The 17,003-nt window shown below is 38.7% G+C and overlaps 1 protein-coding gene across 2 annotated transcripts in view; it reads right to left on the bottom strand.

Moving 5' to 3' along the window:
- Positions 1–7,127: 7,127 nt before the first annotated feature.
- The window catches only part of LOC104104790 (golgin candidate 5), a 34,396-nt gene continuing 24,520 nt past the window's right edge, over positions 7,128–17,003 (bottom strand). For both annotated transcript variants that reach the window (XM_070177812.1, XM_070177811.1), the window contains exons 19-20: positions 7,532–7,606; positions 7,128–7,448 (exon numbers count right to left, since the gene is read on the bottom strand). In XM_070177812.1, the coding sequence (XP_070033913.1) occupies positions 7,413–7,448; positions 7,532–7,606 (111 nt within the window). In that variant the 3' untranslated portion in view covers positions 7,128–7,412. The remainder of the gene's footprint in view (positions 7,449–7,531; positions 7,607–17,003) is intronic.

Raw genomic sequence — 17,003 nt, forward strand, 5'->3', positions numbered from 1 at the left:
CAGTGGGACCTACGTCTCAAATTCCAAAAAAACTCGCAAAATTCGAACACCCGTTCCGCTACGAGTTCAACCATATAAAAATTATCCAATTTCGATGTCAAATGGACCTTCAAATCTTAAATTTTTATTTTTGGAAGCTTTTATAAAAATCTGATTTTTCTCCCAAAATTTCACGAATTCATGATATAAATGAGTATGGAATCATGAAATATAATCAATATATGATAAGGAACACTTACCCCAATATTTTTCCGTAAAAATCGTCCAAGAATCGCCTTACCCGACCTCAAAAATGAAAAATGGTTGAAAATGGGACGAATCCCATTTTCCAAAACTTAAGTTTTGTTTGCCCAAATTTTACCTTATGCAATCGCATACAACGCTTCGCGATCGCGAAGCACATTTTTGGCTGCCCAGCTTTTTGCACTACGCGAACGCGTAAAACACCACACGAACGCGATGCTCTAACTCTCAGACTTACGCGATCGCGAACGACCTCACGCGTTCGTGATGAGTAAAGCGCGTGGCTCAGCTTTAGCCACCTTAACTCTACGCGAACGCGACCTTGGCCACGAGTTCGCGAAGCACCACTTTGCACCCATACGCGATCGCGTCCTCAAATTCGCGAACGCGAAGAACAACTTTAGCTGGTCTCTCATATTGCCTTACGCGATCGCGAGATCTCCCCCGCAAACGCGATGAAGAAAGATTCTGTAACAAAACACCAGAAAATCTGCTATCTTCCTTAAGTCCAAAATGGCCCGTTGAGCATCCAAAACTCACCCGAGCCCTCGGGGCTCCAAATCAAATATGCACACAAGTCCTAAAACATCATACGAACTTGCTCGCGTGATCAAATCACCAAAATAACACCTAAAACTACGAATCGGACACCAAATCAAAGGAAATTTTCAAGAAAATTTTAAAACTTATATTTTCACAACCGGACGTCCGAATCACGTCAAATCAACTCCGTTTCTCACCAAATTTGATAGACAAGTCATAAATATTATTGTGGATCTGTATCGGGTTCTGAAATCACAATACGGATCCGGTGTCAACAAGATTAAACACCGGTCAATTCTTAAAAATCATTAAGCTTTCAAACTTTTAATTTTTCATCAAAATTTCATATCTCGGGCTAGGGACCTCGGAATTCGATTCCGGGCATACGCCCAAGTCCTAAATCACGGTACAGACCTACCGGAATTGTCAAAATATTGATCCAAGTCTATTTGCTCAAAATATTTACCAAAGTCAACTTAGTTGAGTTTTAAAGCTCTATTTCACATTTTAATCCATTTTTCACACAAAACTTTCCGGAAAATTATACGGACTGCGCATACAAGTTGAGGGGTCATCACAATCATATGAAAAGTAGTAGACAAAAATATTAAACAAAATAATATGCTAATAAATATTTTTATTAACAATGCAATTATATTAAATATTGGATAATATAATTAAAAAAATACATAACAAAAAAGTTATTCGATGACAATATAAATCTCTTTAATTTAATAGAGATTTTATTCATTAAAATTCAGATAATATTATTGACAAAAACAGAATAAAATTAAAAATAAAAAATATTTCAAGATTAATAAAATATATATCTTCTCTTATATTACAAAAATAAATTTAGCAGACAAAGATATTAAACAACGTAATATTCTAATAAATGTTTTTTTTAACAATGCAAAAATACTAAACATTGGATAATATAATAAAGAAAAATATAGAACAAAAAAGTTATTCAATGACTATATAAGCCCCTTTAATTTAATAGCGATTTTATTATTGGGTATATCACATTGCCAAATAAGATGACAATTGATTGTGTTGGCCAAGAGTAGCAGCTGGGTTAAACCTATTAGATGTAGGCATATGGAATAGAGCAGCTATCTGCAAGCTGCTATGGAACCTATGCAAGAAGAAAGACAAAATTGTCACGACCCAAGCCGATGGGTCGCGACGGGCACCCGGTACCTTACTCAACCGAATACCAATATAATGTATCTTTTGTATCATGCTATCATGGGTAAATGAGACGGAAAGACTGTTGTAGGATAACTAGAATAAAATATGTAATACAAACTTTAGCCTATAAGACCAAAATGATTACTCGTACACTAAACGTAGGCCGACAAGGCCATACAATATTTTACGTACATGGCATATGTCTACAAGCCTCTAAGAGTAGATAAATATCATAAAGGTCGGGACAGGGCCCCGCCATACTAAACAATACACGTCCGAATCATACTGACCAAAAAAGTAACTCTGGAGCAAATGAAGCGCACCAACATCTTCCGTTGAGCTGATAGCCTACTTGGAGAACTCTCAATCTGTCTATCGGGACCTGCGGGCATGAAAGGCAGCGTCCCCAGGCAAAAGGGACGACAGTACAAATAAAGTACCGAGTATGTAAGGCATGACAATAGTATATAAAAGACATGAAAGAAACATGGAGTAAAGAATTCAACCTGTAATTCTGAATAGCTTTGTGAATCATGAAAATTTATAATATCATGCATGTGCGTATAAATGCCATACCATGCATAGGTATATGCGTACATAACATCATCAAGCCTCTGAGGGCATCCCATCATATCATCTAAGCCAATGTGGACAAAATCATCAACGTATACCAGCTGATCAGGTGGTGGTGCGTATATAACACCATAACCTTTTTCCATATCTCATATACATATAATATATGTGTATATAATGCCATCTAGTCATGGGTCAATGTACATGTATACATGAATAAAATGCATAAGAAGTACGTTAATAAGATTTCTCAAAATGTCTTAAGATCACTATGCCTTTGATTAATATCATGAAATAAACTTTATCAACTTGCGTATTTTTTTAAGACCCATGAACAGGTGATAGAATAATAAGACACACGGGAAATCAAGAATATAGACATCCCTAGTATTTCTATGAATAAAGTCATTTATGAAAGTTGCATATTTGCTCGTTTCGTTTGTATCATACGGATCATGCCAAAAGGAAAGGAGGGATAGCCTTAACATACCTTAACTCCGTTGAGTCCTTAATGCCTTCCAATAAATTCTTCAAACAACTCAACCAATCTACCACATCATAAGGAGATTCAAAATCAGTACTGAGTAAAGGCTAAGTCCGCAACTTAAACTAGTAGCTCGTTTACGTAAATTTAGGCAGCATCCCCCTTTAACTAGGCCCTCCTCCAATACCATATACCAACAACAATAAGAACACAACAATAACAACATGTAAGCATCATTTTCCAACCTTATCTCCATCACAATATACCAAAAAACAACCCACACACCCTAATCACTTCATACATAAAACGATAACCAAAGTAGTGTCAAACAACTTAAAAAATATAACGACGAACGACCAGCCCACCATTCCATCATTATGTGGTATTTCTCTACACTATTTGTTCTCCAAAAGTCTATTAAAAAGTAGAAAAATATACAGCCAAAGGCAACACGAAACAGCCCAAAAAACAGTCCACTACAAGTCAAATAACTCGAACTCACGGCTTCCGATCACCATCCTGTGAGTTCTAACTATTAGGAAATAAATTTATCAACATTTCTTGATATTTAAACATTTAAATACAGAAAATACACGTTTTCTTAACTATGAAGTACCTTCCAAAACTCAAACTACAAAGAAAAAGAGAGGCGATATAGCGATACTTACGTCGTAGGGATCGTTTTAATGTTAACGCTTCTTGATTCCGTGCTCGGGATGATAATCTTGCTTGAAGATCTTGCGAGAGCTTAAGAGTAAAGTTAGGAGTGTTATTTGGATGTGTTCTCTAGAAAAATGGAGAAAGAGACGAGATGGGATGTAAATATTCCCTTTTTTCAAAATAGTAAAAAAGGTGCTACTTGGCACCCTATGATTGGCCCTTCTTCCAACGCTTATAACATTTTATCCGGGTATCGTATGAATGAACGGTTAAGAGCGTTGGAAACTACATTCCAATACCTTAAATTTTGCATATAATATGTCCCAAAAAGGCCTCATATAGCATACGAAATTTATTTCTCAAAAAGCTCTGTTATAAGGCAAATCCTTAGTTGGTTTTTCCGCAACTTAAAATCCGATTTTTCCCAAACTTTATATTTTCTATCCAAACATCATATATAGTCATATTATGACTTTAAAATTATTTAAATCATGATTAACAAGACTCATATTCATTACGTCACCTTGAGACGCACAATGTGTAATAAGAATGTGGGTTCAATGGGTCCATATATACTATAAGTACAATTTAATGTGGGGTGCTGATCCAAAGCAAGCATCGTGGGTGATCCAGAAGATACTAAAAGAAAATAAATACTTTGAGGAAGCTGGCTACTCAAAACAAGAGGTATTGTGAATGAAACAAATTCTCAATCAAGGCCATGTACTTGAAACTTAGAGAAAAGTTTAGTAAGGTTCCATGGAGAAGGATGATATACAACAATGCTGGGCTACCTAAGTGGATATTCACTATATTCCTGGCTGCACACAGAAGACTATTAACAAGATTAAGGAGATGGGGCTACTTGGAAGATACAACCTGCTCACTATGTAACACAGAGGAAGAAACTATCGATCACCTATTCTTTAAATGCTCATTCTCAACACAAGTATGGGCAGCAGTGCTGGATTGGCAGGGGATTAATAGGCAGGTGATGGTTTGGGATCATGAATTGGAGTGGGCTGAACGACACTGCAAAGGAAGAAGCTCCAAAGCTGAAATCTACAGGATGACACTAGCTGACAACATATACTATATCTAGCAAGAGAGGAATGCACGAATCTTTCAAGCAAAACAGAGAAATGTTGCAACAATCACTCGACTACTAATGCAGGAAATACATTATCGAGGAAAATTGAAGCAACGATTGAAGGGAAGGCTATTGGAGTTAAACTACTATCCTATTGTTCGTATAGATATGTAAAAGATAGTTATAGTATGTAGGAATAGCGGGAAAGGAAAGGATAGCTGAATCTGGGACTATTGCCTAGATCAGGCTATAGAGAGAACCAATATGTAAATATTACTTGGTAAATAAAATTGCTTAGTTATAAAAAAAATTAAAATTTATTAAGCAATACGATCTAATTTATTCAAACAAACCCGATCACAATTTAATTTAATTAATATTTTTTAATATTGACCGCGCATCGCGCAGGCACAACTACTAGTGTATTATTAAGAGCCAAAGAAAAAGGCACCACATTAAGCCAAGTGGCAGCGCAGAAAAAAGCCACATGGCATAAGTAGTTAATAATAAGTTATTTAGTTAATAATTAGTTATTGGTTATTGCTTTTGAATTTAAATATCTATAAAATAATAAAATAAAGTTTTTTATAATAAAAAACAAAAATTAAAAAATGTCCATTCTAATTGTAGAGTAGTTTCAAGTTGGAGTTTTTAAAATTATTTTAAAATAAAAAAATAAAATTAGAAAAAATAAAAAATTGCCAAATCAAATTTGGGGGGTAATTTCTTCCTAATCTATATTTTATTAAAACCACATGGCATAAGTAGTTAATAATTAGTTATTGGCTATTATTTTTGAATTTATAATAATAAAAAATCTTTCAAGAGTAATAAAATATATATCTTTTATTATATTACAAAAAAAGAGAGTAGGAGACAAAAATATTAAACAAGTAATATGCTAATAATTTCTATTAACAGTGTAAGGGTTGGTTTAGGTTAGTTAATTTCTTTGTTTTATTTATTTAAATCATTTATTGAACAAAGTAACATGCTAATAAAAATTTGTATTAACAATGCAATTATACTAAATATTGGACAATATAATAAAGAAAAATACATAACAAAAAAGTTATTCGATAACTATATAAGTCCCTTTAATTTAATAGAGATTTTATTCATTATAATTTAGATTCAGACAATATTATTGAGAACAATAGAAAATATATTATTAAAAGCCAAAGAAAAAGGCACCACATTCAGCCAAGTGGCAACCTAAAAAAAAGTCACGTGGCATAAGTAGTTAATAATTATTTTATTTAGTTAATAATTAGTTATTGGTTATTATTTTTAAATTTAAATATCTATAAATAATAAAATAAAATATTTTATAATAAATAACAAAAATTTAAAAAAAAACTTTCCACTCAAATTGTAGAGTACTTTCAAGTTCGAGTTTTTAAATTATTTTAAAATAAAAAAATAATATTAGAAAAAATAAAAAATTTGCCAAATCAAATTTGGGGAGTAATTTCTTAATCTATATATTATTAAAACTACATGGAATAAGTAGTTAATAATTATCTATTTAATTAATAATTAGCTATTGGTTTTTTTAATTTGAAATAAAAAATTATTTCAAGATTAATAAAATATATATCTTCTCTTATATATAAAAGGAAAGCGAGCAGACAAAAATATTAAACTAAGTAATATGCTAATCAAAATTTCTTTTAACAATATAAAAATACTAAACTTTTAAAGAAAAATATAGAACAAAAAATTATTAAATGACTATATAAATCCCTTTAAATTAATAGAGTTTTATTATTGGGTATATCATATTGACAAATAAGATAACAATTAAAATTTATTAAACCAACACGATCTAATATGTTTAAACAAGTCCGATCACAATTTAATTTATTTAATATTGACCGCGCATCGCACGGGTACGAATACTAGTTCTAACTAAAAAGTTAGAAAATTTTACCTCCCAGGTAGTGGGAGTTTTTGTTTATTTTTCTTTTTATTATCTCTTCCTTGAATTCTTACTGTAACGCCGATATCAAAAGCTTAGCCTGAAGCTTGAACGAAATTTATCCTTTTTTTAGGACTCAAATCTTAAGTAATCGAGATTACACAAAATCATAACCTCGTGCAAAAAATCCTAGTAAGATGGAAGTAGAGGATCCAACCAAAGTTCTTGCCACATATTCGTGACCCTATACGCTTACAGCTAAAGAAGCATTCAGGCTTCTGGACATAAAGTACGGGCAGATTGGATTTTGACCCGAAGTTCAGTGGAAATTGAACCCGACAGAAACATCAATGCCAGAAACATCTGCTGCAGTCTGATTATGCAGAAGTGAGCGCGAACAAAGAAAACTTGTGGCAGAATTAAACAACTATACTCCGTTCTATTAACAATTAAATGAACTTGTGCATTAATTGAGAACAGTTTATAAAGCTTAAGCCAATACGACACTTTTACAAAATTATGCTATACAACAATTCACTAAAGTTACAATAGCAAACCTGTAAAAGGAAGTTTCTCTATAGATTTATAATAAACTGGCGACAACAATTATCGTGTCCAAAACCAATGTGATATATCACATACACTGCAGCACCCTCCAGGATGCAACAGACAAGAACAAGCCACACATCAAGTGATCAGTTTTGTCAGGTAGCACCCAGTGATGAGCTAAGCACCTGAATCTGCAAGAATATATCAATGAAAACGTGGATTTAAAGTACTTGCAAAGGAAAGGATTGAACTAAATAATTGTGTAATGCTATACCTTGTTCACAAGCATATTTACTTGCTCTCTGTACATCTCCTTCATGTCAATGATATCAGCACGGAGTTCTTCCAACTATCACAAACAAGTACACGTACCGTGAATAGAAATCCAAAGAGCACTATGAGAAAAGATCAATACTTCACTGTGGACATAGATTATATTTCAAATGGACAATTGATCTATGAATAACAAAACAAGGGTACTTGACAAGTTGCATCCCCCCACAACTAATATACCTTGGACAACTGCACGTGTCAGTAAAGCTAAATACTATTGCATAGTCTTGTCAAATTCAAGTACTAAGGAATAACATATAACAGCAAGAAAATAGGATCTGATAAACCTAACTGAAGTCAAGCCCATAATCTTTCCATTGTTTAAAGAATTTTCATCTAGTGTCAATGAAAAGATAATGAAATGTTGGTTTGTACACGGAGGGGCTCAGGTGAGTCAGAGGAGGATGACAATGCATCAACAATTGGAGAACGAGAGAAAAAGCAGAGATGCAAATGTGTCTACTTAGGTTAGCAGAGAAAGGAAATTAGAGAGTATCTAGCACCTGGAGAGCGTATGCGGTATATTTTCCAGGATAATAGAGTAAAAATGTAATCTATGGCAACAAAGACTAAAATAAAAATGTATTCTAAAATCTAAATAATGTGGTTCAACAGATACAAAAATTTCACAAAGATTGATGAAACTGAAAAGGGAGGCTGACATCTAACTAGACTTTTTTTTGGGTAGGTAGGTTGACATCAACTAGAATGAAGATACTCTAAAGGAAAGAAGTAATCCCGACGTGGCAAAACTTCACCTAACAAGTAAATAAACTCATGCTTACAATGCCAAATAAAGGAAATCAGGTAATGTTTGAATAGAGATCCAAAGCCAGACCATATAGGATGACACCTAAGTGTTTGCACACCAATATGCTTGAACAAACATGAATGACTTGTACAAAGTGATATTTTTTTCAATATAAATCCAAAAAGATGTTTTACAAAAGGAGAATACTCATGCATGCAGAGAATAGAACAGAGCAAAGATACAGAAAAAGAGGAAAAATCCTACATCAACTGGGTCCGAATCTACCCAATAAGCCTCGAATGAGACCCAGAATGGAATCTCTGGTAGTGCAGATTTTAAAAGCAACAGTAGAGGAATTATAATTTTGTTTCTTTGACCAGAAGTCACATTTTTAGGTGGCATTTGCACAGACCCTCCAAAAATAAAAGGAAAAGTAACTAAAATTTGACCCAGAACTTTCAAAAAGAAAAAAAGGGAAATGATTCTTTCAAAAATGTTGAGAGGTGAATGTGCACAAATTTCTCATCCAAAATGTATCACTATGTTGAGGCGATCCATACCGTTTGTACAAGTGTGCATTGTTAGTTTAGAACTATGTACATAATATAGTCTTTTCCCACATTGGAATAGGAATAATATGTCCTTGTTGTGTATAGCTATAAATAAGGACCTCTTGTATTGTATTTATCATCCAATATCAATAACAAATTTTCTCCTGTGCTTTCTCACATGATATCAGAGCAATTGTCAGAGATTTATCGCCGTGCATAAATTTCAACGAATCCGGGAAGAGAAGTATGCTTTATCTCCGTCAGTGTTGTGCAAAATCCAATACTACCACAAGAGTAATCATTGCCCGGTGACCAACCTCCAGTAAAAATCTCCGGCAGAAGCCTCCTCACGCGCCACCAGAAGCTCACGCGCGTGAGCTCACGCACCGGCGCGTACTCCCACTTCCGGCCATTTTTTGAAAAAGACCCTTCAACCATGAGACAAACAAAGATGTATTGAAGGACGACTGGACGCCTGAAGAGTTTAGCAAGAGGCTAGAGGAACAACGAAAGCTCATCGAATGGACCCACGTCCTAAAGCGGCACCAACCGAAATCAGCGAATTGCTAGCATCTTGGAACCGTTTGGAACGTGACCAGATCTACCAAGAACTAAATGGGTTGGCATCTTTGCCGCCGTCACTATTCAATATTTCAATTGCAAAGTGCATGCTATCCGAAGACAGGAAGAGCGATGGAAGCAAGGTGCCAACATGAGCTTGGGAGAGAGGTTTTTATTTTTGTTTTGGGCCGTCATCATGCAGCTGGTTGTGGTCGTCCCGGACACCATCTCGGCACTCCTGGGCGCTGTACTCGCAGTATTACGCTCGGGTCCCATCAGGCTGCAGAGCCAAATTATAGCAGTTGCGATATGGGACTTTCCCTGGGCTGACGAGAGGCTCGTACGGTTCATCACATTTCAACGGTACCTCGGTATGTTCCTTACACCACTCTTCGGTCTCTGTGCCGTTTTTGATCAAAACTACCGGCAGACGGCTTTCAGCGGTTTGTGGAATTTGACGAGCAAAGCAGCCATCAGCGTTTCATGGCAAATGTTGATGCACAACTGGAAACATCTTCTTAATCTTTATTTTGCGAAACGCATCCAACGGATTCGACTAACAAACTCTGAAGTTGCGGAAATTACCCGTAAGTACGAAAGGTTGAAGTGTTGCAAAGCCTACGCCTATACTTGGTTCGAAACATACAAGCGCAACAACCGTTTTGGGGCACAGGTCAGTTATCATAAGCAGGATCATCAAGATGCACTCAATTCTCTCAAGTGGGCCGCTGGGATCGAAGAGGGGAGCCCATCGCATGATTATTTCAGGAGCAAGTCTCATATGGATCGCGTTTATTATAATCGGCTGTCTGATTTGTTTCTCGACTTTTCCAACAGATTCGTATGCTGGTCTCGTTGGGCTCGCGTATTTTGGGCCTCTCATCGCTAAAGCGGGGCTAGATGTATGGGATCCATCTCAGAGTTCGGATGACCTTCTTCGTCTCTTCACAACGACTGCTGACCCGACTTTTCCCAGTACGGTGCTGCTTTTTGTGAACATGATTTACACAACGGTTACAAAGGGAGTGCTTTTCGTTGGTTTTAACAACCTTCGTTTTGGAGTTGCGTTCTTATTTCTATTTTTTCTCAGCCTCTATCCTAAGTTGTGGGCGGCGAGGCTCAAGAGCGTGATCTCGTGGGTCCGGAACTGGATTCTGGAGGGTGCTTTCTCTGAACGGCAAAAAAACAAACCCGTCGGTTTTGGCAAAAAATGTGCGCAGTGAGGCATCAGAAGGACCCTTGACGTGCCAAGTCATGGAATAAGGTTTATGTGCAGCACTAAGCCGGCTTCGGGGTGCGTGTTCGTGACGGGATTCACGTGTATAGTAAAACAGCTATTTGTTGTAACCTTCGCGAGTTGTCAATACAGTTGTTTCCCAATTTGTATTTAGGTATAAATTTGGTTGTGTTTGTGAACGCGTCCTAGTATATTAATGCGACCACGCAATTGGTATTTACTACTATCGCAATGTCTTTTGAATATAGCATACAACACTTCTCTTAAGTGATGGGAGTTTGCAACCCGAATGTAAATGGGCGACAAATACGTAACACAAACTAAATAAAAAGCTATTCAACTCCAAAAATAAAAAGTATGCAAATTAAAGAGATCTCTCTATCGCCGTTACGGATACGTCGAGAGAGAGCGGGCGCTTGTCCAACAATCAGTTACTACGAACTGGAAGAATCTAGGCGATTTCGCCGAGAATTGTGGAGAGCGCATCCCCATCGGCTACAGGTTGCTGACGGCAGTCAACATGTCTCGATCATTTTTACCGTTTCCGCAAGCGATGTGAAGTCTGATCATATGGTAGAGGCATGATGCAAAGGCAAAATAGCCCTCGCACTTGCCAGGCCTCTCGACAGGCACAAAATAGTGTCCCTCCGGAGTGACGACTACCGTGAAGTTGCGCTGAGATTGATCTTCGATAAGTTGAATAAGGGAAGGGAGCAGATTTTCAGCTTCCCGGAAGCGTAGGTGGGAGTCCCACATCTAGCATCCATAAAAATGATCCATAGGGATGTTGCGGATTCCCGGGGGAGCCGCCAAAATTTTTCTCCATAATCTCGTGGACGACAAACCAGTTGGGCAGTGAAACGGAGTCAAACCGTTCACCCTTGAAGATGGTGACTATTCCATCATTTCCTTGGAAACCGATATTTGGAATGGCCTTGAAAGGAGAGCTTGCAATTTCTTCGCAGTGGCGCGCGGATGTGAGCAACTGGTAATGCCCCTTGCAAGCGATCGTGGTTAGATTATCAACAATGTTGATGCCTGAATTAATCTCTCAACACGGACATCTTCGGTCTTGCTTAAAAGTCGTGCCATCGCCGTCGAAAGCGATCAAGGCACGGAGAGAGGAATCGATAAGGCTCCGATCTATGATGTCGGGAATGAGCTTTATAAGGGACATGATCGGTAGAGTAGTTAAGGGGAAAACGGGAGCGGCAATGAAGCTTAAATGCTAGGCAATACTGTTCAGGGGTAAGTTGACTTCAGTTCACGAGGGCGGGAACTATCTCTGATGCGAGAATGATAGAGAGTTACAATTTCATGAAAGGCAATGGCATAGTGACTGTGGAGAAAAATGAAGAGCCATTGGAGGAAGCACGATATTGAGAGGCCCGACCCCCCGCTTCCCCGACAACAACAAACTTGCTGTCACCGATTTCACCCATCTCGGTCCTGTTGAGCGTGACAGGGAAGTGCTCGACAGCACGGTTTTCGGCATTGCCTGCTAACAAACCTAGCACTGTAATTTATCAATGTGACAAGGTCCTTTGCTTGGAAGTTGACATTCGGGCACATCGGGCGTTGGAGGTGCTTCACCGCCTCGAAGAACAGGCATATAGCGCCGGCCGTGGCACTAGTTTTGGTCTCCATACCGGCCCCTCCTCCTGCCTTAATCTTTCAGGTGATGCACTCGCTACGTTTTTCAACCGCACTGATCTCTGTTCCCTACCGTTGAGTCACGTGTTTGTCCTTTTCTGCGATCACGCCACCGGAGCCTACAACACTAGAGAGAATTTCCTGCCACTCACCGCCTTCTCCCCGTGAATACTAATCAGTTCGAACCCGTGGAGCCTCATATCGTCAAGGAGTATGTTCTCGTACTTTTCGACGCGTTGGCGACGATTGCTCCACGCGATCCAAGCCGCGACAGCTACTTCAGCCAATATATATGTTTCCGGGAGCCGCATCCTTGTGAAGAGTTCAATGAAATTGGTGTGTTGATTCTCGATGATGATGCTCAAATGCTCCAACGCTACGCCGAATTCCTTGAGGATGGTCCGAAGGATGATAGCGAGAGGGCGCAAATTACATCTGTATTCGGATTTAGTGCGCTTGAGCTCGACTCCTGAATATGTCCTTCGTCGGGTTCTTACAAGATCGATTGTCTTTGGTGTTTGTGCAAACTACATTATTTCAATTGCAAATTGATTATCAAATGAAATCTAGTGTTGCTGCTTATGTTATTTTTCACCCAGATGTTTTATTGCGTATTTTAATTTAACTACGAAATCGTCGCATTTTTTACAATTATTGTTGTGGTTTTTCATATTCTACTATTTCGGAATAGAATGGAATATCCGATTTTCCAATAATCCCTACTCGGTACGACTTTGCTTTGGAGTGGGACCTCTTTTCCTAATTTTGGGGCAATGCTGGCCCATAAAGTGCGATAAACTGGCAAACAAGTAATAATGACCACTTTTTATCAATTGTGGTTGCACTGTCAAAATTATCGACACAATATTTAATCTAAGATGTTTTTGCATAGCTCATTATCAGGCTGAGCCCTTGAAAAATGATTTTTGCCGGCGGATCCAGCCTCATGACAAGAAGCAACGGTGCCTGGAACTGGTTGGGGAACTTGCTGCAATCTTTCCCGAGTTTGCTGCGCACCTGGTCCCGATCGATCACGACTATGGACGGTATGTGTTTCATAACCACTCAATGGATAGTTTTCATGGCATTTCCTGCGACCAAGATGAATGTACCCAACATCTCTCATATCCGTTGTTGGATGCAAATCACACAGACAAAGACATGGGGATATATTGGGCTGACAGCGACTACTCCGTCACCGGAGCCTGGGGTGGGGGGATGTGCAGGCGGGAATCAAGGCGGCTTGCGTTATTGTCTGGAGCACCGGGATGCTCGCCTCCTTCAATCCCCAGCACTGCCTACTGAACAATTAGAAATATTAATAGCAACTACCCCACTCTTGTTCTATTGCCTTTCTGCGTATTAATCTTGTAGGTTTGTGAAACCAACGATGTAACGCAAATCATACGTGCAACATTTGTGCCTTCTGATAATATTGCAAGACCAGTTTTTTATATTAATGCGAACAGTTCTTCCATAGCGAGAAATATTAAACATAATTGCGTTGAATGTGATGCGAAAAAGCTATTTTATTTCCAAATTCTGCGAAATTATACACCTTCTCAAAAGCTCGGGGGCATCCAAGCCATTATCGCTGAGATAATCTATAATATTTTCTAAAGCATCGTTTGAAGATTGGCGATCGCGTGTCCAATGCACATGCATTTTGTGCAGTGCTGGTGCAAATGCGCATCATGTGAAGAACATTTGTTGGCCACGCAAATCGATATGATTCCCACTTACAACCATGAGGTAATTGTGTGACGCAGTTGCCCACTTGCCTCAAGTACCGTGGTGCTTTGCTGTCGGCCACTAATTACTTTCGATTGAGCATCTGTATATATTAAGTTGTGGAGAGAACAAATGTCACCATCACTTTCCTGTTCAAGATTTGAATTCAGGTCCCGAAATAATTGCAAGAAGATCATATTAGCAACTGCACGGTTGGAAAACAGATCACTAAATTTATAGCGATCAAAATTTCAACGAGTATACGGAAAAATAGGATGTTCCGTTATTGTGCAAATTGCACAGAGAATGCATGATCTTTCGGCTTTGGGGCCGTCTTTCACTGTTCCTGAGTGTGGAATACCAAAGAGCATCGATGGCATAAATAGATGCTTCAAACGTTCAGAGATACTATCTAGATCATGCTCTGAAGCTTCAATACTGTAAGCCGCAATTAAAGACAATCGTATTGAATAAAAATCTTACGCCTATTTTATTTAGTTGTTGTTGATATACATAGATTTTATTTTCAGGATGGAACTAGCAGGAATCAATGTCACCGATATGGCACTTACCTTTGGCGAAGTGTCGCTCGCCTTTTCTAAGCTTTTGAGGCGCACCAAGGCGAAGAAGAAGAAGGCCAAACAAGTACGGCCATGCGAATTCCTTCCCGCTCAATTTCCCCGGGCGACTCATCTGAACACCAGTCCTCCGGCCGCGATTTCCGAAACTCGTGGCATGCTGATTGACGCGCGCCGGGTTTCTGGTAGGGCCCGCTTCGTCGGAGCAAATGACGAGTCAGACCTACGAGATTAATACGCATATTGAAGGAAACCTACGAGATTAATACGACGTGGCTCGCCAAATTTGATTCATCTCGCTCTGGAGGTGAAATCGTTTATTTTCTTTTACTTTTCATAATAATTGGCGAACCATGATGCGGTAACCTTATATAGTTTATATAATACTTTAACGTCTCTATGGAGCGTTTATAGCTGTACCGTCGTGTGAACTGTTTTGTATCCAGAATGATATGTATTTCCGGTTGATGCTATATATGATAATATGGTGTGTGCTCATCTCGGTTAATTATCATATATGTATTTAGCTGTGATTCTATAAATATAGCTTATTTACTAAAGACCCCAAATGCGGACTAAGGGACGCATTCTTTACACTACAAGATCAAATGTAGGGCATATTGATATTAAGCACGACGCGGTTGTTACAAGAGGAAATCAGACAGAACAACGACTTAAGACAAACGCTGCACTCAATCTCAAGCCAGTTTCGTCTTACTGGCAGCGGGATAGTAGCACAAAGACGTATATGGAAACAGCAAATTCCAACTCCTAGACAAAGGTTGGCCTGGCCGTGCAGCTCACGCCCTTAAGCTAGGCGTCTGTCTTTATGTGTGCAGGCGCAAGCTTCATAAGTTCATCACCCGCATTGCCTTCTCTCCTGGGGGGCTGAGAGTCGCAGGGTTAGGTCGGGGACTAGTGACGACGGCAGCGGAAGAGATATCGCGATGGCATTGTTGCTGAACTGTGTGACGCCACAAGCTACAACGTCACAGGCGCGGTTTTCAGTTCCTCGCCGGATAAAGAAGTTGCAAGGTACCTCTCTCCGGTAAAGGTTGGTCACTTTCAGCTCACACAAGTGAAAGAAGAAGGTGCTTGCGAAAATAGCAATGAAACACTCCAGGTCAGATTCCTCGGTTCGGCTTAGTGGCCAAACAAAGTTGTGCACTCGGACCATCTCTTGGACGGACAACTCGCTCCGGTATGGCTGAATAGTTGTCGCCAACACCGCCTCAATTCCAAACGTAACGAACCGGTCGAGCAGCACTTTCTGCATTTTTCACAGGAAAGGTAGACAAATACATGTTGGTCCTTCTCTCGAGCCAAATTCGGCTGATCTACAAGCATATGGGGGTGATAACATATTTTTCACTTGAGAAGTTCGGCAATATCTTTTATTTTGTTGACGGGATATGTATTCCCATCTAACTTGAGGACTCCTTCAGCCCACTTCATTTGGCAATCCATAAGTGTTTTGCTATAGGCTTGAGTATATGTGTTAAAAACATATCGAATTTCTTCGAACAAATTTATCTAACTCCAGGGATGATGGAGATCACGTTTTTGGAAGCGAGAAAGGAATATCAATCGGGTAGTCATTGTATTGTAAATGCAGGCAAAGTTTGTCGAAGAACGAAAAAGCCAAGCCATTTTAAGTACTGCAATGCAAGGCCTATGCAGCCGTTAGATTCAGGAACAACATCTGGTCGGGGCAGGACATAGATGGTTTGGCAGTAGTTGCAATCTCATCAAAACCAATAACTCGTGACAAGGAGCACTTAAAACCTGGATCAAGCCGAAATATTTTAGGAAGCAGATTCCATAAAGTGAAAGCAGATTCCATAAAGTGAAAGCAGATGCAAAATACATGTGCAGCAGCAGCATGCTCATCATTCACGCAACGCAAATGCAAAATAATTAAAGTGAAAGCAGATTCCTTGTCTCGACCTTTGGACCTATCCTTTTGTGAGTGGCGTCTGAATCGCCTTTCACGTTCTCCAGTTCAGTGCATTTTACTAATTTCGAGAAAGGGCCTTTATTCGAGACAAAAACAACAATCTTACATTTATTTTCCGGCATTTCTATACTGTCTGGTTGTTTTGTATACTATTCTAAACAGAAAAGGACAATTCTCTCTTCAATTCAATAGTGAGACCCTCGTTTAGCGTGTTTGGTGATATGGCACGGGTGGGGACCGTGACTTAACTAGTGCATGCAGTGCCCTTAATTCTATGGCCAACATGCACAAGGAATTCGTCCATCTTTTATGCTTTACTGTATGTCTCTTCCTAAAATATTTCGGCACTATCTGGGTTTTAAGTGCTCCTTGCCACGAGTTATTGGTTTTGATG

This window comes from Nicotiana tomentosiformis, chromosome 6 (genome assembly GCF_000390325.3).
Source record: "Nicotiana tomentosiformis chromosome 6, ASM39032v3, whole genome shotgun sequence".
NCBI lineage: Eukaryota > Viridiplantae > Streptophyta > Magnoliopsida > Solanales > Solanaceae > Nicotiana > Nicotiana tomentosiformis.